General features: G+C 42.5%; 1 protein-coding gene across 1 annotated transcript in view; it reads right to left on the bottom strand.

Moving 5' to 3' along the window:
- Positions 1-484: 484 nt before the first annotated feature.
- The window catches only part of mgat5b (alpha-1,6-mannosylglycoprotein 6-beta-N-acetylglucosaminyltransferase B), a gene marked incomplete at both ends in the record, with an annotated part of 105,370 nt that continues 78,887 nt past the window's right edge, over positions 485-26,967 (bottom strand). Inside the window, 4 exons of the mRNA XM_080723738.1 lie at positions 485-683; positions 1,242-1,513; positions 4,580-4,654; positions 8,756-8,872. Coding sequence (XP_080579864.1) covers positions 485-683; positions 1,242-1,513; positions 4,580-4,654; positions 8,756-8,872 — 663 coding nt within the window. The remainder of the gene's footprint in view (positions 684-1,241; positions 1,514-4,579; positions 4,655-8,755; positions 8,873-26,967) is intronic.

Raw genomic sequence — 26,967 nt, 5'->3', positions numbered from 1 at the left:
AAAGACAGATAGTCCTAATGCACCCATGTAAACCTTTCAGCCGAAAAGCAGCTTCAAACCCACAAGAAAGAAGTTTACGATCATGCATTTCCCTGAGATGCATCACCACATTAAACATTTTGTCTGACAGTTTATGTGGGAATTTTGCACCGCTGCAACTGAGGCCTATAGCTCAGAGTTCAGGAAGCAGAGTTACTAAGTTACTTTCAGAGTGTCCCTTGAGCACATTCTACCTGGTGATAACTTGTTCTCCCTGGTGATAACGTACTCTCCATCCGTGACACCACGGATCCGTTCTCAGTCTAGCCTTCAGGCCGTTTGGATGCTTTGCACCACAGGTTTCTCTGCTTCTCTGAATGCTGCTTCCAACAGAGGCCACTGCCTTCCGAGCAGCCCCTCACCCAGGAGGGGCTCTGGGAGAGAACTAAGCCAGCTCTGGCCACAGACTGGGGAGAGAGTCTCCTCTTACCGGGACATGCCTTGGTCATAAGCAGTCCCCACACAAGGCCACCTGGCCCTTGCGATAGTCCCTACAGGGGCAGAGACGCTGGTACTTGGCACTGGCTCCCGCACAGCTGAACAGAAGGGGGTCCTTCTGCAGGCTGCATTCAGCATGTTCTGCCGAGATGGCTGGGAAGAGGTGGTTCATCTCTGACTCGACTCCCTCACACTGCACCTCCAGCCTGACACATGAGAAAGTACAAAGAGGGAAAATAGACGTTACACTAGCAGTGCACTTCTTCTAGAAATGACTATACTGCAGGGTTGATTTTGACAGCAAATTTTGATTTAGTTTTAGCCATAGTGTTTTGAATAAAATGTCATTTAGTTTGTCATATTTTAGTCACCAGGTGTGTTTTAGTTTTAGTCAACTAAATAACATAAGATTTTAGTCGACTAAATCTACAGTTGGTTTGGCAACGACAAAACCATTTTGGCAGGCCTTGATGGTGTCGTAATGCCAGATTGTATACGTGATTGCACTCTGAAGCTTGTAGATCTGCTATTTTTCAGAGTGTTTCAGAGTTTTCAAAGTGCAGCACCCGAGCGCAACCACACATAAAATGATGTGTCTTGTAGTTCTAATGGATTTCTTCTCCACTAGTCCCTACGTAACATTTTAGTCTAGTTTTTATTTGTTGAAAATGTGTCAATATATTTAGTATTTTAGTCATTATTATTAGTCACTACTACACTGTAACAGCAACTCGCTACTATCTTAAGTAAAGAGGCCATCTTACGTGCTAAAGACTTCCTTAACGTTGATGAAGCGATACAAGGCTGGCTCACAGATCAGGCCTGCACTCTGGCATGCCTCCACGCACGACTGGCCCTCCAGTGAGGTCAGCAGACGCAGGGCACTGAGGGGTGGCCAGGAAGGCGGTGGGGTAGTGTTGGACGCCCAGGCCACGATGCTGGAATTGGGAAGGAGGGAGTAAGGGTTTGGGGGGCTGCCTGGCCAAGTGCTGGAGGTGTTGACTGGAGGAAAGGGAGCTTCGGGAGAGCAAAAGTCCTGTAGGTAAAAGAGAAGCAACAAAAGATGCATGCATGACCAGAATGATTGTATTCAACATTTCATAAAAACACAGTTTCGTCTTCCAGCTATACGTATTGCAGCTTGGTCCAAAGTTGGGTTCCGAGGGCATCAGCGAATGTATGGGCGCCTTGGGCGGTCATTTGTTGATCATAAACCTATAGCCTCATTTAAGAATTTATGAGTCTCCTCAGCTGTGAATTCTACCACAATATTATGCAGCTGGGGTGTTTGCTGGAATGCAGAGTTCCATCCCAGGGAGGTCATTCAGTGTGTGGTGGCACTTCAGCTTGTGCTGACTGGTCAGCTAGTCACATCAGCCCAGGGACTGGTCACTCCTACCCTAGGGTTGATAACCGCTATCACCCTCTTGGTGCTTTTGTCACTCCCCTTACCAAGGCCACACAGTTAGAATTTCAGTATTCAGCTAAGCGACACATTCAAAATGTGCAGCATACATCAGGGAGATATATGAAATCATAAAAGCACCATTACTACAGCAGCGTGCTTATTGAGAGCGACAAGTCCTCGTCGATCTCTCTGGGAAATGATAGGAATGCAGTTATGCCACATAGTATCAAAATGAGGTTTAGGGGCAGAATTAGGCCTGGCAAGAGAGCTGATTAGATTTCTCCCCCAGCTGGGCCTATTCATAAGACCCAGGTAATAACATTTCTCTGACATCTCCCTCTGGCCTCCAAGACCCGTTTATTAAGCAGGCTCCCAACGCCCGGAAGCAATAACGAGGATTCCAATTTCATCGTCACTCCATCTCTCTCTCTCTCTCTGCACCCCCGCAATACCAAGAGACACACACACACACACACACACACACACACACACACACACACACACACACACACACACACACACACACACACACACACACACACACACACACACACACACACACACACACACACACACACACACACACACACACACACACACACACACACACAGGATAGGGAGGCAAAGCAAGAGAGAAAGTATGACAAACTCTAAAATGATGCAGAGAGAGAGAGATGTTGTGATAGGCAGGGGAAGGGGTCAGACTGGGTTCAGAGCTCTGTCTGCAGAGAGGTCGTCACAGGTAGAGATAGAAGATAAACTGAGGAATGACAGAGCAGGGAGGACATAGAATAGAGACATTAGAGGGAAGACAGGAGAGGTTTAAAGAGAGAAAGCAAGTTGGAGAAGAGTCAAGGAAATGAGAAAAGAGTTCAGGGTGGAAAACACTCATGCAAATGTTGGCTGTGGATGTTAGTCCTCTTTATTTTGTCGAATAGACGATAAGAGGTTGTGGTTAAGTTCATCTAACAGCCACTATGGAAGGTAAACTAGACACAATTCGGCCCTCCGTTCCCAAAACATAAACGGCTGGTAAAATCAGTGAATTTAAGCACGCCACAGCCAACTGGACAGCATCATGAAGTTCCCAAAAAGCACAGTTAGAGGCTTGCTAATTATGGAGTCAGTGCTCATACAGGTCAGACCAGCAGCCACAGTCAGTCATGGTACACTGAGCACGGCAAGCGCTGACAGCGGCGCTGTCCTTGGTGCTAGCGATGTCCCTGGTGCTGAAATTGTGAGCGTCACTGATGCAGTAATCACGGAACAGCAAGTCTATGTAGAGGCTCCTGTTGACACGAACACCACACAAGCTTCCAACAGAAAGTTTAAGGGCCAAGTTTTAATAACATCAACCACAACATCGGACTAGTTTAAAACTTCTGGAGAAGTTGCAGGGTTTGACATCTGCTGATCACTCACTTTCCCATTCTAATTTTATGTTCAGCAATGCTGCCATTATAGAGGACATTTTAGTCTTTTAAACTAAAGGCATGGTTGCAAGACTGTTTAATTCATTCTTCTATACAAGTAATTGAATGCATTTCTCACATTGCCAGCAGTTGTAATGAAAGTAAGGGATTATATAGCCAGACATGATGTTAATGAAATAGTTTCTCCAGCGCTATAAACATACGCGTTGAGAGTAACCTGTTTAGAAAGTGTCAATACAATGATATTTTTAATGATGTGACAGCCAATACACCTGATAGTTGTTGTCACAAATGTTTATTTTGGAGAGTTGTTGGGTTATATGCTGCTCCGTTTCTCTTGTTATACTGTAGGAAACCTGTATGGAAAAGACAATGTTTTCAGTATCCATAAGTCATACGTGTTATGAATTCTCCTGTATTGCTTGATAACTAATAATCTATAATGTACTGTTTTTTAAGCAGGTTTTCCTTATTGCTGCGATGAATACTGAAGTCAAGGCATCAATTAAGGCATCAAAATGTTTGAGTTACAGTAAATGTTTAACTGTTGATTCAAATAAAGCAATTGTGTGTCAGTGTATGTGTGTGTGTGTGTGTGTGTGTGTGTGTGTGTGTGTGTGTGTGTGTGTGTGTGTGTGTGTGTGTGTGCGTGTGTGTGTGTGTGTGTACACAAACTCAACACGTCGCATCCACAACACGTTGTGAGCTTGTATGTCAGCTATTTTCCACACGTGACACGTCATGCGACAAAGCATAAATTTGCCCAAACAAAATGGGGCTTCAGGTTGAGAGAGGGAGAGAGAATAGACTGGGGCGGTCACTGGTAGAGAGAGAGAGCCCTGGCTGGACAGGGGCCACCTCATCCTCGCTGGCGTCCCGCTGCCAAGCTGTGGCGGTAACAGCTGCTGGGCTTTGTACCAATCACCTCACAGCATGATGAATACCGGGCTGTGCACCAATCATCTCACAGCATGATGCGTACCCAGTAGCATTGGCAGCATGCAGGCGTAATTGCGGGGCAAAGTATGTGTGTGTGTGCGTGCGTGCGTGCGTGCATGCGTGCGTGCGTGCGTGTGTGTGTGAAAACGCACACAAGTGGAATATGATGCATCTTTTCCACAATCTTCACATTTGTTAATTGTTATAATATTAATTATATATGTAATCAAAAATATAATAAAGAATAATACTAATAGATGCAACTGACAGTATAATTATATTTTAGCATAATGATTATTACCCAATTATAATCAGTAATTACCTGGTTTTGAATGTAAGCATTTACTCTTTCCAGCATCCCCTCACAAGTGTACTCATAGGGCAAGAATGGCTCCACCTGCAAATGCACACACACAGCCACAAACACACATACGTTTAAAATATTACTCTTAGAGACTCAGTCCTCATAGTGTTCCAACTCATTTCTGCCTTTCCCTCATTGTGAAAACAAATTGAAAAAAGTACAGCATTATTCATATTCATTGTTGTTGAATGGCATATGAAAACAATAAATTACAAATGTACAATGCTTGCACATCCACTCAGATGCAGGACAAACAGAAGATCAGCTGAAAAAAAACATTACTCTTTATTGCAAGATAATAACAATAACCAAACATCCGACTGTTTATCAAGACAGACATATTCATTAGCGTAACTATGAACGGCTTCATTACAGACGTATACCGTGCTCTAGCCTCACATTAAAATCAATTAACTCATACATCACAGGTGACAGCTTCTAATTGATTTGGATATTTTTTTGCTGCAACAGCATCAGTATGACAAACAACACATCACAGTGCTGATAGATCGCGGATCTTAGATATAAAAAATTATAATATCGAACTGGGGATCCTTGAATCTAAAAAGCTTGAGAATCACCAACTAAATTATAATGTAACCACAAAAATACAGTAAAAGTGCTTATTTAACTCAGTGTGTGCTTACACAAAGGCAAAATGTAATTGACATCGCAGCATGGTATGTAGATGCCAGATCATTGTTGACCTGGCACCCTATATTGTGTATAGTTTAGATTATATGTATATGTACAGATTATAGTTTTTTTGTGGATATATTCTACTGTTAGACAGGCTTGTGGTTTACTTACAAAGACTACTATTGCTGCTATGCATTTCATGTTTTACCTTGTGTTGTCCTTGCTTATTGTAAGTCGCTCTGGTCTAAGAGCGTCTGCTAAATGCCTAAATTGTAAATTGTACTCCGTAGATCAGGGGTCTTCAACAGGGGGTCCTCAGAGTCACTACAGGGGGGCCTCCAAATCTTTGTGTGATATAATCTTTTGTTTCTCCTTTTTTATATTAAACACTTAAACTCTAGTGTCCTTATTCTGAGAACTTTAGCCAACAATAGCAGATCTACAAGCTCACAACGCCTCGCACTGCGAGGCATTGTGAGCTTGTAGATCGGCTATTTTCGGCAAAGAGGTTTGGTGTAGAGGGGAAAAAGAGCAGACTACAGAGTGAAAGGTCAAGTTCATTAAGTACCGACGCTTCAAGTGGTTGAATATCTGAAAACACAAATTGACATGAATTCAAAATATACTGATGATTGTGCCGTTAAACGATGAAACTATATGTATCCATGGGTTGTGGGGGTCCCTGCTTCATCTCTCTTGACTAAGGGGTAAGGACCCCTTAGTTTTCAGGCCAAGGGGCCTGAAAACGTAGAAGACCCCTGCCATAGATTGTACAAATGGAACCGTTGGTGGTCCCCCATTTGGACCGTTAGTGGTCTCCAGACCCGATATTGAGAGCCAGTGGACCAACTACATGAAGCCTAGCCTAGCATCCCTATTCTGGTGGTGAACATTGGTCCTCAAGGGGAATGGGTTCGGCAATGTGAAGACACGCTCCATCATTGATGCCATAGAAAGCATAGTTTATGACTGTGGATTGTGGAATAACAGATTCTACCCGTGTCCTTGCATCCTAAACAGCCAGCCTATTGTGATAGCACCGCATCCATAACTTTGAAACATGTCACGTCGGGACACATTAATTGCGCATACAGAGAGTTTACACCTCTTAAGCCTCCCACCGCTGTTAAAATGAGATCTCATTGTTTACCATCCGGCCACAAAAGCACTCTGGCTTTTAAATTGATGAATGGTTCCCTTTAGCCCTCGGTTCCTCTTAGCATTCGCTTATTAGTTTATTTCATCTGAGTTTAATGAAATGTATCTGGCATCTCATCAGCTATTCCACAACGCAATTTGCCTTTTGGGCATCTTTATATAATAGAAAGAGAGAGTGGAGAGGAGGAATAGAGCCCTCTCTCTCTCCATTAGGGATGTGCATTTTGGCATTTTTTTACATGCTGCAGGCCCGTGCAAACATAGACATCAAAGGGGGCTTGAGCCCCTGCCCTTTTAACTGTCTGTAAAAAGTGCCCTCTCCAGACCATGAATGCAGTTTTTACCATGGTGAAAGAAATGCAAATGCCCCCTTTTCCATGGCATACCTGAGGCAGCATTCAAGAGAATTGCCTTGTCCAAATTCTCCTGAACTTAAATGCAGCATCTTATGTTGAAAGAATTGCCGTATTGGCTTGATTATGCTTAGTTCAGAGTGGTATCAAGCACTGAAAATAGCTATTTTCACTATTTTCACCAAAGGGCCCTTAGAAATGTCATTCTCTGCATGTCCCTGGCATGCTGGATACAGATAAAGTTCATGTTGATATCAACCTGTGGCTCTAGAATAGTGAATAGTGATGTTCAGCGATCGCTATTAGTGGATCACATCGGCACCCCGCTATGATAGAAAAAGAAGCATGTATCCCATATTAGGTATACAATACATATTAGTCGCTTTGAAGTCAGATACTCAGAGATTCTGTTAGGGATCTCCATATATGGGCATAAAAGGGATTGTATCCCAGATGATGCCCTGTTAGGAGAACCACACTAACATAATCCATATATGGCCAAGACAGATGACCTTTTCGCCCTTAGGCGGTATATTATAATCATTTATATATTATATATATATTTTTTTTTGGGTTAATCAATCCTAAATGGATAGTGATTCATTTACTTGTACATGGTTAAATGCGCACCCACCCCCATGCCTACTCTCCACAGGGGCCGCTTTAAAATCAGTGGTGGAACATACAGTATGTCTAAAATGATACTTAGATTTAAATATCTAAACTGACAGGCTCTCTTGTCTGCAGAAATTCCACAGCACCTGATGAGCAGTAATTATAAGCAGTATTCATCAACCGGTGGTATTGAATATTGACTAGAGTACACAAACAGGCTGTATAGAAAACAAAGCCAGAAACACTTTTTTGATTCACTGCTACTGCAGCAAATACAGGCAGGTAAATGTGCCAACATAACAGAAAACCTGTCTGCTCTTTGAGTTCTTGCTAATAGTCGCTGTCATGCAGAAACCTTGTATCTCTATGTTTCATCGTTTTTGTTTTCCATTAAAAAAGAAAACAGTACTTTGTCGTATGACAGTGCTGTGCAAATAATGACATGCCTAAAACAGGTATGACAAGTTGAAAGTGGGTTTTATAATTTACCAATTAAAAGTATTAACATATGAGTAATGACTAAATAATGACACCGGATCATAGTAACTGTTTTGGACATACAAGGTTTCCACCTGACAGTGACAATCCTTTTCTAATCCAAGGCACTCAGTCACCGGCCTTGGCTTTATACTGCCCCTCTCCCCGATGATCGACAATAACGTTGCCGCCTGGGGGAATGCACTCCACTTTCCTTCCATCAGCGGTAAACATGAGGTCTATTTAACATAGCTGGCATGTAGGGGCAAACGTGCATCTCGCCGAGGCATGGGAGCCAGTCTGCCACAGCTTGCTGTGTTGCTCTAATGGCAGATTGAGCACAGCGTGATTGATTAACATGATCTGCTGTAGACAATGCCTGGGGCGAGGCTGCCTTATGAAAAAGCCCAGGTGTGGGCACGGCTTACTGACCGAGCCACTCAATCTCTTAACCAATTAGTAGTGCAGGGAGTGGTGAGGCAGAGGCAGTGAAGCAGTTTGCTGTGGCATCAGCCACATTGATTAAGAGCTCTGTCAAGGGCTCTAAAAGTCGGTCAAACCAGGGTACTGAGTCTGAGGGAGAAAATTATGCCTTTCGACTAGATGACATCAGTGGAAGGTTTAGGGTTTTTTCTTTACTTTATTTCTTCAGCATTTTTCTGGTTTATTTCTTGGATAGGAGAATGTACAGACATCCAAGACAAAAACAAAAACTATTGTCACTCACATGGAGCACATGGTCTGTCTGTTCACCAACTGGCTGAGCCACCAGGTGCCCCAGAGAGGGTATTTAACTGTCACAAGTGTCACATACTGTCAGTGACAATATGTGAACTGCATTAAACATAAAGTGAATGTTCCAAGCCATGGTCAAACTCTAAACTGTACTTGCCTTAGTCCTCATGATTTCACGGATGGTGCTGTCAAACTCACGGGAGTTGTTGAAGTCAACGGTGACAACGTGTGGCCTGCCGATGTACTGTTCTGCATACGGATGCTGAGAGGACACCTGAGGAGAGTGAATAGGATACAGTTTGTACAACCTAAACCACCCCAAGACACAACCATGACCACAGGTGCGGTCAAAGTCAGATGACCAAAGTCGTCTCAGTACATCTTTATTATGCTTATTATATAAGTAGTGGCTCCTGAACATAACATATCCACTAGTTTGCATACATATCCGTGTGAAGTAGCGGTACTGAAGGTGTGGCCGGACCAACAAATACAAACAGAATGAACAGGCTAATGAGAAAGGCTGGCTAGACTGGATGGGGTGGAGGAGGTGGCAATGGTGGGAATGGTGAGGAAGCTGGAAGCTATCATGGTCAACCGCTCTCTCCCTTCCACGAGGTGATAATGGGGCAAATGAGCAAGAGGGGAAATAACATAATCAATTATCTATTGTTACTCCACTGGGGGAGAATGAATACTTCCTCCACTGGAGTAACAATATATAGGTAGCCTACCCATGAACCTGTACAATGAGGCCCATTGTCGCTCTACTCTGTAAATAAACCAATAACTGTAACTTCCACTCTGCATGACGACAATACGCACGCACGCACGCTATCATCATCCTGACTACTAATTGAAGCCGAGGCCGAATTGGCCCGAATCGCATGAAAGAAGCCTCACAGCACATGGTTGGTTCTACAGACTCCAAATTTACGCAGATAGCTCAGATCTTTGCCTACGTTCTTAGCTAGGCCTCAACCCGACCCGATGCGCGGTTTTCCGGGACCGGTGCGCAAGGTTCGGAATCTCCTTATGCGGAGCTGATGTCTGACAATTGAAGCCGAGGCCAAATTGGCCCGAATCGCATGACCCGACCCGATACGCGGTTTTCCGGAACCGGCACGCGCGCTCCCCGCCGCAGTGGGGAGTGCAGTGCCCGGCCTCGACCTACCCGATACACAGTTTTTCAGAACAGGCGCGAAAGTCTTTGCCTATGTCTTCTTTTGTGTATCATCATCCTTGATGATTGGTTGATGACATTTTATTTCACAAGATTTCTTGTGCCTACGTTCTTAGCTATTTCCCCTGTCATTACTGTACTTGCATGATGTACAGTTGTACAAAACATTTTTTTCCAACCAATATGCCTATAAAGGGGGACAAGGACAGAGATACAGATCTCCATATATGGGCACACATCCGTTTTACATCACACTGACATCACACAAACTTGCAAACGTGACTATTGATGACATCAGTATCTCCATATATGGGCATAAAGGTCATTGTATGATGTCATCATAGACGTTTCACATAAATGGCCATTTATGGAAAGAACACTAGGGACCTCATGAGGTTGCCAGTGTCAAAATGGCCACGTCCGTCTCAAAATGGCCACGTCTCGTTAAAAACAATTATGACTGATAATATGTGACTTGTGACAAATGTGACCAAACGTCAATGAAACAAGGTGAGCCAAGTGCTTCGGAGTTTAGCATGCGTGGTATCTCCAGTCTTGTCGTGTTTGAGGTGCTAGAAGTTAATAGGATTACATCAGCAAGGGGTCCCATCAGGAAGTTCTTCTCGCACACTCAGAGCCAAGGAACGCAGTTAAAAAGCCTTTATTGGACACTTAGGGCTATTACATATTAAAACAATAAAAAGCCAATAAAGCTGACCGGTTTTGACACAAAAGGTGTCTTCTTCAGGGCGTGGCTATCTGACCAAACGTCAAATGGTGGTACACAACTACACGTACCCATAATTGAGAAACATTGTTTTAACACTTCAACAAACAACAATTAGCGCGGTCCATTGTTCTGAAAAGACAGCGAAGAGATCCACATAGAGCCACTTATAGAGGCAAATATACAGTATATATATTTGTTTGGTTGTTGTCTCTGCCAGGCTGGATGGTCGAAGAACGGACAGCCAAAGGCTGGAGACTATGTTTCCTCCCCTGCCTGTCTATTTCAGTGTCTGTCTGTCCATCTGTGTGTATCTCATCATCTGCACCGATCGGCATGAAACTTTGCAAGCACACTCCCAGCAGGCCAAGGAAGAACCTCTGCTCCAAATAGTTCAAATCAGAAAAGAGTTTCTATTTCTTTAAACTAATTATCCAAAATCAGCAAATTTTTCAGTATAACAGATAAATTGATGAAAAAGGCAAAATTTCAAACATCCAAAGATGAAATAATATACCAACAGCGATGATATGCAGTCACTCAGAAAGGCAACACAGCTGTTCTTCCTCTGAGCAAACTTCTCCATGACTTTGCGGATGAAGTCACGTAGGTACTGAATCGGCGGGCTTTCGAAGGACAACATTGACATTGAGTCGCGGCTGTCCCCTGGTATTGCGAGTTAAGGTTTTTATCCTCTTCAAGATGGAAAAGTTCCTCTCTGCCTGAGATATTCTTATAAGAATTATGATAATCTTCAGCAGAGTGGCGATCTCAGCAAAAACCTCGTTTAAATTGTTCTTGTGGATGGATGGATGGAAACAGAGACAGGCTAGTCTTACCAATCAGTGTAGAGAGACAGAGGTCAGCTCAGACTTCCACAATTCCTACAGGCCATAGTGTCACAGCAAAGTCACGCTCAGATGCAGGAAGTGACAGGATAAATTGTGGGAAGAGCAAGCTGTCAAGAAGCTTTGCAGGGATCAGGCGGTCACTCTGTGAAAACATCAGTCTGTTCCACCTGGGAAATGACTGTGTCACATATCTCCTGCACCACTGCCGCTGTGTTTACTTGTAGGCCTGGCTCGTATTCTCTATTAGGAGTGGTGGGGGCAGATTCATCAGTTTACCACATATTCTGGACATTACCTTGACACGGGTGAGCATACTGCTGATCCCAGGTGCATCGATGCTCCATTTTATTTTTTTGCAGTATTTGCAGTATAAAACATTCATGTCTGGCACAAGCAAGGAAAATAACTCCAGCAGCTGCAGAAAGGCTTTGTCCCAGAGTTTATTTGACAGGCTGTATGCCTCACTTATGGTGACCTCCTCCCATCCTGGTTGTGTGTGTATGACCTCTACACTGGAGCAGTGCAGCACGGTTCTCCCAAAACTGCACAGACGATTCTACTTTTAAAGTTCCATAGCACCGTTGTGGCCTTGGAATGCATGTGTGTTTCCTCTGCAAGGTCCCTGACATGTTTGAACAGATAACGGTGGAAAACACCTTTTAGGACATTCATCCTTGCTGAACAAAGTTGCTGCAAGGTCAGTTTCAGCTGGTGTGTGTAGCAGTGAACAAGCTGGGAATGAGGATATGTCTCTTTCATTAGGGTCTGTACCCCACGGACATTCACACTCACTACAGCCGCACCATCATACGTCTGAGCAATCAGCTTGTCTCCCAGCTTCAGCGGTTCCAGCACAGCCTTGATGCTATTACAGACTACAGAGGCCGAGTCTAGTTTCATCTTTGACTTCAACAAACTCCACAAACCTTTCAGTCATTGTGTTGCCAGGCAACATGTACTGTATTGCAGCACAAAGTGTCATTTGTGATCTACAAGCCTGCATGGTAACAAATGAACAGTTTTGTTTTCTACAGAGCTGGATGTCCCTTTGAAGACGGGACGAGTGTCATATAGTGCCTCTGAAGCCTCGAATGTCGCCCTCACATACAGTAGATGCATCTGAATTTTTATATTACTATTCTTCTTCCTTTTGCTGTTTCCCCGGGGCGCTGTTTCACATTTTCCACTCAGTTTAATACATGTTATCATCCGACTGATCACATACCTCTTCTCCTCTACCTGTTTGTTATGCACTGTTAATTTGGACAGCTATGTTTGCTCTTCCCAGTTCGCCCAATTTCCCATAATTTTCCAGTCGACTCCCACTGCTCTCATGCTTTGCAATCCTCTCAGATGTTTTCAAGTCTTTGTAACCCATCCTCCACCAAGTGCTGTACCATCTCCATCAAACTGTAGACATGGTAAACAGAAGAGTGCCTTCTTTTGAATTCTAACCGTTAGCCACTTTTCCTTTGGAAACCAGATCACTCTTACACTGTACTACACACTGTATTCATCTACTCTGTTTGAAAACTAACTCACATCAGAGCACTTTATGATGTCAAAACCAGTGAATGCTTTGCTCTGAAACCAGAGCAGATTTTCAGAGTGTATTTCTGAACGCACCAGGTATGTAAACACGCTGTTAACTGTACTATAATATTACCCACTTAAACCCCATATGGTTGACACGAGACCCTCAGGCCTCTAAAGTCTATTCTGGGGTATTTTCCATTTTCTCTTATTGTGGGGAAAGCTTTAGTTGAAAATAGACGATCGACAAGTGATGGGAGCTTGTTGATTTGCTATACGGATGCTAGGGTTTATAACAATGCTACAGAAGAATTGATGCTCTAAAGGCATCAATGTAGAAAGATTGACAAGGTTATTGACAAAGGATACTTGGAAACAGCGACACATACTGTAGTGACCTTCTCATTCCCAGGTGGCCTTTCTACCCTCTGGGTCAATAAACATGAACTACAATCACATCACAAACACAAATGATTATGCCATTTAGAAAGATGATGTTATATGCATAGATAATAGATTATAGCAGACAATGTAATAATAACATATTTTTTTACACAGTTCTTTCTGGTTCCCATAATGACAAGCCAGCATTGCACGATGCAGCGTACAAACAGTCACAATGTAAAAGAAATCACACCAGTGCGAGGGGAGCGGTGCAAACATGACACACGTGCATATCTCCTTGTATGGGCTGTTCTGTCCATGACATCTGTTACTTAACCGATTAAGTGCCATTCCCGAGAATACTCGTGAAATCTACTCGAGTATCTCGAGTGCCAAAAGTAATATATATCTGTAACGGCGGTTATATTACCGGATACAATGGCGGAATGTCCCGAGCCGATCTCCGTCTCTGATTTATCTTCATCACGGATCCACGAGCACAAAATAGTAATCCCATAACATTGAGGCAGACGGGGGATCTCATCTTTAATGTCCATTATCTCAAAACTACACTTTAGAAGCGAAGATGGCAATAGATGCTCGCTTATAAAACACATGTTGAAAAGCACATCCGAGCCGCCATGACACCACGTAAACAATGATCGATTCCGGTGAAGGACGCGATGACGTCAGACCGGAAGTGTTTACGCTGTGGACTTCTGGCCTTCAAAATAAGACAACGGGAGTGAATGCAGCCTGAGGGTGGCATCGTGGACATTTTAATCCGTTAATTTCAGGGGCTCGGAATTGGTTAAAGTGTATGAGCACTACATGTTGGCTAATACATTTTGGCTATCCATACATGGAGATCCGTACTACATTTTGGCTAATACATTTTGGCTATCCATACATGGAGATCCGTACTAATACATTTTGGCTATCCATACATGGAGATCTGTACTACATTTTGGCCAATACATTTTGGCTATCCATACATGGCGATACGTACTAATACATTTTGGCTATTCATACATGGAGATCCGTACCAATACATTTTGGCTATCCATACATGGAGATCCGTACTACATTTTGGCTAATACATTTTTGCTATCCATACATGGAGATACATACTAATACACACAATTGAAAAGTAGGAGCAGTTTGCACCACTCAAAAAATGGTTGTGTTTAGGCATTAAGCTGGAGATGGTTATGTTTAGGTATGGTATGGTTAAGGCCGGTCAGCCAATAAGATGGTGTGACCTCAAACTTCCATATTTGGGGCCTTTAGAAATTAAAAGTACCATACTTTAGGAGCCACAACCTACTGTATACTGTAAATGACGGGTTGCTTGCTACTGTATATTATTTTGTACAAACATCCCAAAATGATGTAGGCAAGCATTCAGCTGAGGACAGACAAGCAGATAAATCAATCAGGCTAGTTCATTAAATGGCAATAAAAGAGTATATCATTGGTTGTTGACTCCCTAGAATATACCATGCCTGAGGCTTCCATGATCAAACATTATTATTAGAGTGTCCTGCCTCTAGTCCAAGGGTCTTCAACAGGGGGTCCAGGACGCCTAGGCGGTCCTTAGAGTTACTACAGGGAGTCCTCCAAATCTTCCAAACTTTTTTATATTAACCCATTCAGGCCGGGTACACATTTTTTCATTGGTCACACCAGTGCGCCTGACATTTAACAGGTCTGTCTATGTGTATGTGTGTTTTTTCGACCTGCAAAAAGACCTGCCCCTACTCTACCTCAGAGTGGCTCTGACCCCGATATTCTTCTTCTCTTAGGCCACGGCTATACGAATATGGATCTCCGTCTTCCATCTCCGTCTTCACGTGGCTGCAAGCCCCAATCGCACAACCAAATGTGCGATCCGAAAAAGATCCATATCCATGTAGCCATATCGCAGCATCCCTAATGTGTGCAGAGTGAAACTGCACCCTGCACTCCTCCCCGAGTGACATCGCAACTATAAAACATGCCAGTAATTAAAAAATGCAGAGAACTATTGATTAATTCATTGTTTGTTTGTTTTCTTGTTTTGTTTTTAATCAAGGATGCAGAGGTGGCTGTTTTAGCTGTCTTGGGACCTGAAAGGCCAAGGTGAGTCCTGTTTAGTTTATTTATTTTTTGATCATCCTCACAGTACAAAATACATCAGCAAAATCATATCATACATCAACAACATACATATATATGTATATTTTTTGTACTGTTTTGGTGAGCAAAGGGAGTAGGCTGAAGCTTAGAACTTGTAAGTGCCTATCCTACGAATATACACATAATTACAGACGATTCAAACAAACAGAAAATAACAAAGACAAAACAAAAAACTAAACAAACAACCAAAATAGGTTGCCAAAACAAAGATATCCCTGTAACCAGAATGATGCTAGTCTACACCTTTTCCCCTCCATGGAGTTATATAGTGTATTTAATAATAAAAATAAAAATATTATTATCTTCATCATTATAAATGTCAATATCATCATTTATTAAACTAGAAGCGTCTAGTCGGCGACCTGGCCAACTCGGAACAATGTAAATGGGGAATGAATGCCCCGCCCTTTAATGCAAACCCCATTATACCTGTTTTCATAGGACCCGTTTTGACCATCTGTCTGCCTGGGCATAAATGGCCATATATGGAGATATCTGTATCTGTCTGTCTGTCGGCGTCCATTTTATGTCCATATATGGAGATCACTGCAGTTATAGTTCTGGGTCCATTTTATGCCCATATATGCCCATATATGGAGATATCTGTCTATCTGCGTCCATTTTATGACCATATATGGAGATCTCTGTATCTGTCTGTCTGTGTCCATTTTATGCCCGTATATGGAGATCTTTGTGATTCTGCGTCCATTGTATGCCCATATATGCCATATATGGAGATATCTGTTTATCTGCGTCCATTTTATGCCCATATATGAGATCTCTGTCGCTTTTTCAAACAGATGGTCAAAACGGGTCCTATGACAACAGGTATAATGGGGTTTGCATTAAAGGGGGAACCGGCACTGTGTCTGCAACACAGAGGCACGGAGGCATAGACAGATACAGAGATCTTGTTATGGAAATATTAGAAGTTTGCTTCTTCAAGTTTAGTTGCTGTGGGACAAATGCTATTACATATGCGTAAGCATCTCTGGCCCTGGCTAGGGGGTCCGACACCTACCTCTTTTGTGCTTACATCCTCAGCATTGAATGAATACTGTATGGAAAAGACATGCCACACCTATTGTTTGTTGGCAAGGGGACCTCCTGGGTTTTAGTTTGAGAGAAGGGTATAAAGACACCAACAAATGAGAGGAGAGGGACTTCTGTTGGGAGAGGTGAAGGACTTACCCAGGCCGTGGGCCGTTAGGGCAGACAAGGCTGAAGCCTTGTAATGGAATATGCTGTATATGCTAACTTGCTATGCCTCTAAATAAAACTGGACATTTCATCTTCATCTTCATCTGGACAATATATTTCTTCCCATAACAATTTGGCACCCCAGATGGGATTGGATTACTCTGTTTGGAGCAGATAACTCCTTTCAAAGAACCCAAGGAAGGAACAAATCTTTCTACTGATTTTTGGAGGACATGGTTTGAGAAGATGGAAGACATGAAGGTGAAGTAGGTGTTTTTTGCAATCATATTTGAGAGGACAATGGGGGGCAAGTTGAGTAATAAGAGTAAAAAGGGGAGATTTGAAGAGGAACAAAAGAGACGGAAACAGATCGAAGCCACAGTACTGTCTCTCCAGAAAAAGCTGAGTAGAACCCTGGGGAAACTTGTCACAGCCCTACAAAAGCTAGACATCCACACAACTGCAAGCTGTGATGACTCCAGCCTGGAGGAAAGAGACGTACGTATACACTGATATACTTATGACCTGGGGGAGATGGAGCTGGAGGATTTTTCTGACCATCCTGACCCACCACACGATGACATAACTTGCAGCCAAAGTGTGTCTGACCATCCTGAACCCCCACACGAGGACATAACTTGCAGCCAAGGTGTGCCACATCATGAGACATTTCCGCTGATTCTACACCCACATCCTCCTGCCGACGTTTTAGAGGAAATCTGTGATGTTGACTCTGAAACAGTCCAGGTGCAACGCGACTGGACTCAGGACGAATTGAATGACATTGTGAAAGAACTCCCAGATCCCACAGAAAATGCAGGACTTTGGTGTACGTCTGTGTTGGACTTGATAGAAATGTACCAGCCATCTGCAAAAGAGTTGGAATCAGTGTTTCGCAAAGTTTTCAAACTGAAATGGCCACACCTAAAAGGTGATTTTGATGCAAACGGACCAAGCAACGACATTGTAACTAGACAGTTACAGAACCCACATGGCCTCTTTTCCAGAATAAGGCAGGCCTACCCAGACCGTACAGATTGGAAAAAGATCCAGGGCCTTAAGCAGAATCTAAATGAAAGCTGTGACCACTACAGAGCAAGGATGGAGCAGTGTTTCAACAGGTATGCTGGCAAGACCCATGATAGTGTAGCATACAACGACTTGTTAAAGATTTCTTTAATTAATGGACTGTTGCCGTGCATTCATACATGCATCAGGACGTCATGCATAGGCCTGGACACTATGGAGTTAGACGCTGTTTGGTCCCACATAAAACATGCAGAGCGGCATTTGACAACACAGGACGAGAGTCCGAAGAAAAGGCTTGAAGCGGCACAACTCATGTATTATGAGCGACACGCCACAACACAGGAGCAAGTCTCGGCACAGATGACACTTTCCCAAAATGAACAGAATCTACAACGACTTCCGCAGAAACATGGAAGGCAAGGTGGATGGCGATTTCATCAAAGGCAGAAGCAAGACCTCGAGAGAAGAAGATGGAGGCTTTGCTACCGCTGTGGAAGTGTGGATCATGTCCGCCGCAACTGCCCACAAGGGAAATCGGAATATAATCACATGGGAGGTAAACAGCGCAGTTGTTTTCCATTCTAATCCAACAACAATACCAGACCAGTGCATTTTAATTTGCTATGAGCCATAAGGCCCATAGGGCAGGAGAATCACCCGTTTCTGTTGTTTGAAGCAACTTGATGAACACTCCCTGGACATGATGAACTAGTATACCACCTGGACACGGATGCTGCTAAGCAGGGGGGCATGGGGTCCCATTTTTTATTTTTACAATCTTTTGTATGACCCGTCCGGGGCTCAAAATCAAATCACAACCTCCCAATCTCAGAGCAGACATTCGAACTACAAGGGCACTGAGCAGGTATATTTTTTACAGTAAGTGTACTCTTTTGTTTTTTGTTTCAGATATGATTCTGACAAGTGACTTGAATGTCCAGAAATGGTAGCCCTACTGTATTTGTTCATTAATATTTTCACCATTAAGCGACCCTGTATTTACATCCATTATTGAGCTCCTCTGTTTTAAGACCGATTTATGCCTTTCTGGTAAACTATCTAGAACACACCAACAGGCATAATTGGGGGGTGGGGATGTGGTGAGAGGAGGGCATTTAATAGTACACAGTAAAAATGAGTGTTCATTTTAACTCTGAAAGAGTACAAAGGAAAACAAATGGAATGGATTATTTTGGTTTAGTATTAGTTTTATTTTTGACTTTATGATTTATTGCAGGGGTTTTCAACGTTTTAAGTGCAATGAGTACATGACATGAAGTTATACTTTCAAAACTAGTTCACCAAATTTAGTTGATACATTTGAGATTGGCCTGAAAGTTTTCCACAAGTGGTTTCATTTATATGACAGCTTCATATATTTGCTTCACAGCATGTTCTTTTCTTTACAAAAGAAGAGTAGATAGGCTGGCACCTAAAGGGGTTTCCACCTGTGAAAATCTCAAATCAAACGACACCTGTAGTTCTTTGACCAGGGTGTATTTTCAAAGGCCTTTCAGATTCAAATCAGACGTTGTTGCTCCACCAAAAGTGTGTGTGGGAACTGAGGAGGGTCCATGTTACACCAAAGTTTAAAATCTCAAGGCAGAAGCTTGTGACGCAATGTTTGTGAGCATGTGAGCTTGTAGATCTGCTATTTTAGCTATTTCGGTAATATACTCTCACTTACAGACACGCGTGTATGTAAGTGAGAGTGGGGGGAACATAGAATAAAAATTTAAATTGAAATGGAAATTGAAATTGAAATGATAGGGGAAGATAATTTCAAAATGTCTTGTGTGTTTCACGAGTAGAGTTTCTGGAGCATTAGGAATGAACAAACTGCAGATGTCCATTCATGATGTGTAGAGCTCTGAACGTGTGAACATACTTTATAGCTAAATGTAAGTGGTGACTTTGTAAATCTTCAGTAATATTTTAAGCTAAGGGTTGATTTATGTCTCTATGTTGTATGTTGTCAAAGGATCCATGTGAATATGTGAATATGAGGTTAAATGTACACTGTACAGTATTGTCTTTGTATACTTTCTTGGTGGTGGTTTTTCAACTGTGAGACACAGTGTGAAGGGGTACTTCGTAATCCCTGCACTTTAAGAGTCGGTTGTTCTGCCAAGCATGAACGGGTCATTTGTATCCCTGTGCTAAAAGATACAGTGTGAACGGGTACTTTGTAATCCCTGCACTAGAAGTTTATTAGTATGATAGGGTGTGCAATCCCAATACTTAAGAAAAACTAGTTTTGATGCATAGACATGGAAAAAGGCTGCCTTTTAAAATTAACACCTATAGAGGTGAAAGGAATTGCTTGGCTTGGTTAAAAAAAAACATCTGGACATAGATGTATGGAATTGTGGACTTTTAAGCCGTCTATTGCAGCTCTTGCATATGTGTGACAATTATGTTTTTCAGGTGAATCTTTTCATAACTGTATTGTGAGTTTAAGGGTGAATTAATTGTGTAAAATGTACATTTCTTTGGACTTTTTATTGATTACAGTCCAAATTCTGATTATTATTATAGTGAACTGCATTGCTTTCAGGGATTTTGACAGTCAAATATGTGGCCAGTATTTGACATTATCTCCTTAGAAACTGAATGTTGTTTTGTTTTCTATGTTCTATTTTTGTGTTCTTGGGGACTCTGTCTATCATGTTATTGTACATGGAAAAAAGAAAGAAAAAAAAACACTGTTTCATTTTTAATATACTGTATGCATACGTATTTGTTTGTAATATGAATGGTGGATGTTTGTGTATTCTCCATTATGTTTGAATTCTTTGTTATTGATTTTTATTTTCATATTTGCTGTAATGTCGACAACATTGTCAATATATTTCTGCAATATCGACAAAGTGTCGAAAGGTCGGAATGTTATGGAAATATTAGAAGTTTGCTTCTTCAAGTTTAGTTGCTGTGGGACAAATGCTATTTACATATGCGTAAGCATCTCTGGCCCTGGCTAGGGGGTCCGACACCTACCTCTTTTGTGCTTACATCCTCAGCATTGAATGAATACTGTATGGAAAAGACATGCCACACCTATTGTTTGTTGGCAAGGGGACCTCCTGGGTTTTAGTTTGAGAGAAGGGTATAAAGACACCAACAAATGAGAGGAGAGGGACTTCTGTTGGGAGAGGTGAAGGACTTACCCAGGCCGTGGGCCGTTAGGGCAGACAAGGCTGAAGCCTTGTAATGGAATATGCTGTATATGCTAACTTGCTATGCCTATAAAACTGGACATTTCATCTTCATCTTCATCTGGACAATATATTTCTTCCCATAACAATCTCCATAATGGGCATAAAGGGACACAGACAAACAGATGGAGGAGGAGACAAACTTAATGCAAACCCCATTATACCTGTTGTCATAGGACCCATTTTGACCATCTGTTTGCCTGTGTCCATTTATGCCCATATATGGAGATATCTGTATTTGTCTGTCTGCGTCCACTTTATGCCCATATATGGAGATCTTTGACCATCTGTTTGCCTGTGTCCATTTATGCCCATATATGGAGATATCTGTATCTGTCTGTCTGCATCCATTTTATGCCCATATATGGAGATCTATGCAGACACAGTGCCAGTTCCGGAAAATCCTGATGTCAGACATCAGAATCCGAACCTTTCGTGCTGGTTCCAGAAAATCGTGTATCGGGTCGGGTCGAGGCCGAGCACTGCACTACCTGCTGCGGTGGGGAACGCGCGTGCCGAATTTGAAATAGGGAATGAATGCCCCACCCTTTAATACAAACCCCATGAATGCCCCACCCTTTAATGCAAACCCCAATATACCTGTTGTCATAGGACCCGTTTTGACCATCTGTTTGTCTTTGTCCACTTATGCCCATATATGAAGATCTCTGCACACACAGTACCGGTTGCGGAAAACTCTGATGTCAGACATCAGTTCCGCATACGGGCATTCATTGTATTCCCATATATGGAGAACGCGCGTGCCGGTGGAACGAACGGTTCTCGAGATACGCGGATTACATACATAATACATACACACTCACAGAGATTGACGTGATGTCAGAGCCTTTTATGAAGTGATGTCACAATGAGTCAGCGCTTGCGCCGATTTCCTCCGGAACAGCCTGATGTCAACAATCAGCTCTGCATAAGGAGATTCCGAACGTTTTGCGCCGGTTCGGAAAAAACGTGCGTCGGGTCGGGGCCCGGCACTGCACTCCGCGCCGCGGCGGGGAACGCGCGTGCCGAATCTGAAGCCGGTGGGACGAACGGTTCTCGAGATACGCGGGGCACATACATACATACTCACAGAGATTTCTCGCATTTATTGTAAGACTAGAAGACTGTCCAAAGATGTCCAAAGTCTTGCTTGGGGGCCAATCTTGGCAAGAGAGAAGATTTTATAAGGCCTTTCCTTCCTAGAAATCTGTATATTTCATTGTATAGTATTTGTTTTTTCGTGACTTTTTCCACAGATGGCATGAGAACAAAAGATGATTTATTGGAGCATGAGTATATAATACAGTAATAGTAATGTGCATGCATGTAGGAAAAAAGGCTGAATTATTTTCATAGACGGCAACAGAAAGGCTGTGGCCGTCTAAACATAATTTTCAGTTATGTTTGTCTGATCTTTTATTCTGCTTATATTTAGAGACCTCTGTCACCTAAACAGGACCTTAGTAGATATTCTGTGTCTTTTTTTTGTCTTCTTCATCTGCATATTCTCCTGTAAGTCATGACCCATTTCTTCGTTATCATCATCATCATCATCATCATCATCTCATCTTCTTTCGTGTATCATCGTCCTTGATGATTGGTTGACAACATTGTATTTCACAAGATTTCTTGTTACTTAGGGGAGGCCATGGGGCTGGCTGTTGTCTTCCCCACTTGCTGACGTCGGCTTAGGCAGGGTTTGAACCACTCACCTTCCGCACAAAGCCTAACCATCTTCTATGGTTAGGCACTGTTGCCACTTGCCAGGCAGACAGATGGTCAAAACGGGTCCTATTTTTTCTTCTGGTAGTCATGGTTGCCAGTTCCCACCTGATGTCATGTGGGAGTTCAGACTCATCCAGACCATGCTGAGTGACTGCTAGCTTGCATAACGTCTTCAGGCTGGGGTTTAAGTCTAGGATGTACAGGTCACCAGAAATGAGGTTGTTGTTGTATCCTCCATGGATGATAATAAGATCTCCCACCATGCAACACGTCCCATACATCCTACAGGGTCCTTTCCACTTGGGCTCAACCTGCTTCCAGGAATAGGTCTCTGGACTGAATTTCCACAGATCATTGAAGTACTTCTTTGTGTGCTTCACGCCACCAAATACGTACAGCTCTCCATTGTAGGCAAAGGCTGAATGACCGTAACGTTCTTCTGGGAGAAGGTGTCCAGAAGGCATGCTCAGCCAGCAGTTGGTCTCTGTGTCAAACACTCTGGTGTTGTTGAAGTAGCCGCCCCCATAGCCTCCAAATACAAACATCTTTGTCCCCATGATGGTGGCAGAGTGACCGTATGAAGCAGGCGGTTGAGTTCCTCTGGTGTTAATTGAAGTCCAGACCATTATGTTGGTGTCCAACTTGTACATGTCATACCTACATATGTTGTATATGTCGTATCCTCCATACACAAGCATGATCTTCTCCAGGACACAGGCCGAGTGCCAATACCTTGCTTCTGGAATAGACCCAGAGACATTGGGTTTGAACCAGCTGTGGGTGTCGACATCAAAGGCATAAACATTGCAGTAAGGAAACCCTCCCCAGATGTAGGCAATTTCTTCTACCAGCACAGCTGTGTGGCCACAGAGCCTGGAGGGAACCTCAATGGGACCTTGTCCTCTTCCATTCACTGGGGGCAACTTCCTCCAACGCAAAGACACTGTGTTGAAGATGTGGACATCAATCTGACCTCCCTCTTTCAGGTAGATGTATCCTCCAAATGAGTACAGCTTGTGTCCGACTAACACAGCAGCATGGTGGGACTCCTTAGGTCCTCCTTTCAGTATGGTCCAGTGAATCATTTCACGCAACACTGTGAATCCGTTCAACTAATTTATAATAGGGCTTGTTAGAAGGTAGTTCAATAGGCTCCCAGAAGTTCCTGAATGGTGTTGTGTTTGAAAATACAGCATTTAAAAGGACAATTATATCTGGCGTGATGACAACATTATATGACATATTAGCTAATGACGTTATTCAATCTCAATGGTGATTCAAGCTAAATCTATAATCAGAATGTCGTCAATACTATGACACCAGTGCTATGGGGCGGCATAGCTCAGGGGTAGAGAAACTGTTATTAGAGCATGAAGGATTCCCGAAGGGTTCCCAGTTCGAATCCGGGCTCCCCCTGAGTTAATGCCAAAGAGTCCTTGAGCAAGACTCTGAACCCCTAATTGCTCCCGGTTAGTAGGCCTTGCATAATGTCCTCCGCCACCGGTGTATGAATGTGTGAGTGAATGTAATGCACAATCTATGTAAAGCCCCTTGGATAAAAGCGCTATATGAATGCACCATTTACCATTTACAAGAAGCTCCGGGCGGCCCATCGTCTAGTCGGCGACCTGGCCAACTACGATGTAAATAGGGAATGAATGCCCCGCCCTTTAATGCAAACCCGTTTTGACCATCTGTTTGCCTGTGTCCATTTATGCCCATATATGGAGATATCTGTGGCTGTCTGTCTGTCGGCGTCCATTTTATGTCCATATATGGAGATCACTGCAGATATTGTTCTGGGTCCATTTTATGCCCATATATGGAGATATCTGTCTATCTGCGTCCATTTTATGCCGCAGATAGTGTCCCTTCAGATAGGACCCGTTTTGACCATCTGTTTGCCTGTGTCCATTTCTGCCCATATATGGAGATATCTGTCTGTCTGCGTCCACTTTATGCCCATATATGGAGATATTTGACCATCTGTTTGCCTGTGTCCATTTATGCCCATATATGTAGATATCTGTATCTGTCTGTCTGCATTCACTTTATGCCCATATATGGAGATCTATGCAGACACAGTGCCAGTTCCGGAAAATCCTGATGTCAGACATCAGAATCCGAACCTTTCATGCTGGTTCCAGAAAATCGTGTATCGGGTCGGGTCGAGGCCGAGCACTGCACTACCTGCTGCGGTGAGGAACGCGCGTGCCGAATTTGAACCCCAATATACCTGTTGTCATAGGACCCGTTTTGACCACCTGTTTGCCTTTGTCCCCTCATGCCCATATGGAGATCTCTGCACACACAGTACCGGTTGCGGAATACTCTGATGTCAGACATCAGTTCCGCATACGGGCATTCATTTTATGCCCATATATGGAGAACGCGTGTGCCGGTGGGAAGAACGGTTTCGAGATTGTAAGATGGTCCTTCACGTCCCCACCATTAACCACCAATATCACCATATCTGCCATTACTCTATCATCATGAATCTAACCACCTTACTTTATGTATTAGAATTGTATTTTGCAAGAATATTATGTTTGAGACGTTTTTTTAAATTGTAAGATATTAACACTATGCTTGACCTCCTCAGTCAAGCCATTCCAGATTTTAACTCCACAAACGGATATGCACATACTCTTCCGAGTGGTAAAAGCACAGCTCTGTTTTAAATTAAGTTCCCATCTCAAATCATAACCCCCTTCCCTATCCCTGAACATTTGGAGAATGTTCCTAGGAAGCAATTTATTCCTTACCTTAAACATAAATAGAGCTGTTCTATATTCAATTAAATCACATAGCTTCATTAAAGACGACCCTAGGAACAGTTCATTTGTATGGTCATAATAGCCAACCTTATGTACTATTCTTATGGCTCTTTTTTGGGCTATAACTAACGGCTGTAGGTTACTTTGATATGTATTTCCCCACACCTCTAGACAATAAGACAGATATGGTAATATTAGAGTGTTATACAATGTTAACAATGACTTATAATTTAACACCTCCCTAGTTTTGCCAAGGACACCCACACTTCTTGCCACTTTAGACCGGACATACTTTATATGAGGTTTCCAGCTGAATTTATGGTCTATGATCACCCCCAAGAAAATGTTCTCGTATACTCTTTCTAATTTTACATTATTAATCTTTAGCTCAACCGGTGTATCCAATTGTATTTTTTTATAACCAAAGATCATGAATTTAGTTTTTTTAAGGTTAAGTGATAATTTATTTATATCAAACCACAGTTTTAGTTTGTCCAGTTCCTCTGAGACCTCCTCTAATAGCTGCTGGAGGTTCTCCCTAGCGCAAAAGATGTTAGTGTCATCAGCAAAAATAACGTATTTAAAGATATTAGAGACCTTACAGATGTCATTTATATATAATATAAACAATTTAGGACCTAACATGGAGCCTTGTGGCACCCCACAGGTGATGAGTGAGCTGGCTGACTTATACTCACCCATCTGAACATACTGTTGTCTGTTTTCTATGTAACTTCTAATCCAATTAAGTCCTACCCCTCTAATACCATATCTTTCTATTTTATTTAATAAAATATCGTAATTAATTGTATCAAAGGCTTTCTTTAGATCATATTTGTTATCATCGATTGATGAGGTCAGTTCTTCAATTAATTCCATTAATGCCATAGAGGTTGACCGACCCGCTCTAAATCCATACTGACTATCTATTAATATATTATGTTTATCTATGAAGTTGTCCAACCGTGCAGCAAATATTTTTTCCAGCACTTTAGAGAACTGTGACAGTAATGAAATTGGCCTGTAATTAGTAAATTGATGTTTGTCCCCGGCTTTGTAAACAGGGATTACCTTGGCTGTTTTCATTTGATTGGGGAAGGTGCCCGTTTTTAGAGAAACATTACATATGTGAGTTAAAGGGTCAGCCACCTCATAAATAACCTTTTTTATAAGAGCCATATCGATATCATTACCATCTGTAGATTTTTTATTGCTGAATTTGTGGACAATATCAATGATTTTCATTTTATCAGTACTTTTTAGGAAAATTGAGTGTGGATTCCTTTCATGTGTAAACTGAGCAACACCACCCCCTATGGGAGGGTTAATTTCATTAGCCAGATTAGGCCCCACACTCACAAAGAATGAATTCACTAGTTTGCAAATCCCGCCCCATTCTGCCCTGTTACTATGATGGGACATTTGACCCTGGGCAGATTGTTTTTATAGTGGCAGTGAATGGTATTTTTTTTTTTTCATAGCCTCATTACAGCTATATAAAGTACCAAAGGAAAAACATCTAGGTGATATTAATAAAAAGGGAAGACAAAGGTACAGTAGTTACATT

Source organism: Nannobrachium achirus, assembly GCF_963921795.1.
Source record: "Nannobrachium achirus genome assembly, chromosome: 4".
NCBI lineage: Eukaryota > Metazoa > Chordata > Actinopteri > Myctophiformes > Myctophidae > Nannobrachium > Nannobrachium achirus.
The sequence above is the reverse complement of the archived record's forward strand: the minus strand, read 5'-3'. Positions and strand labels throughout refer to the sequence as shown.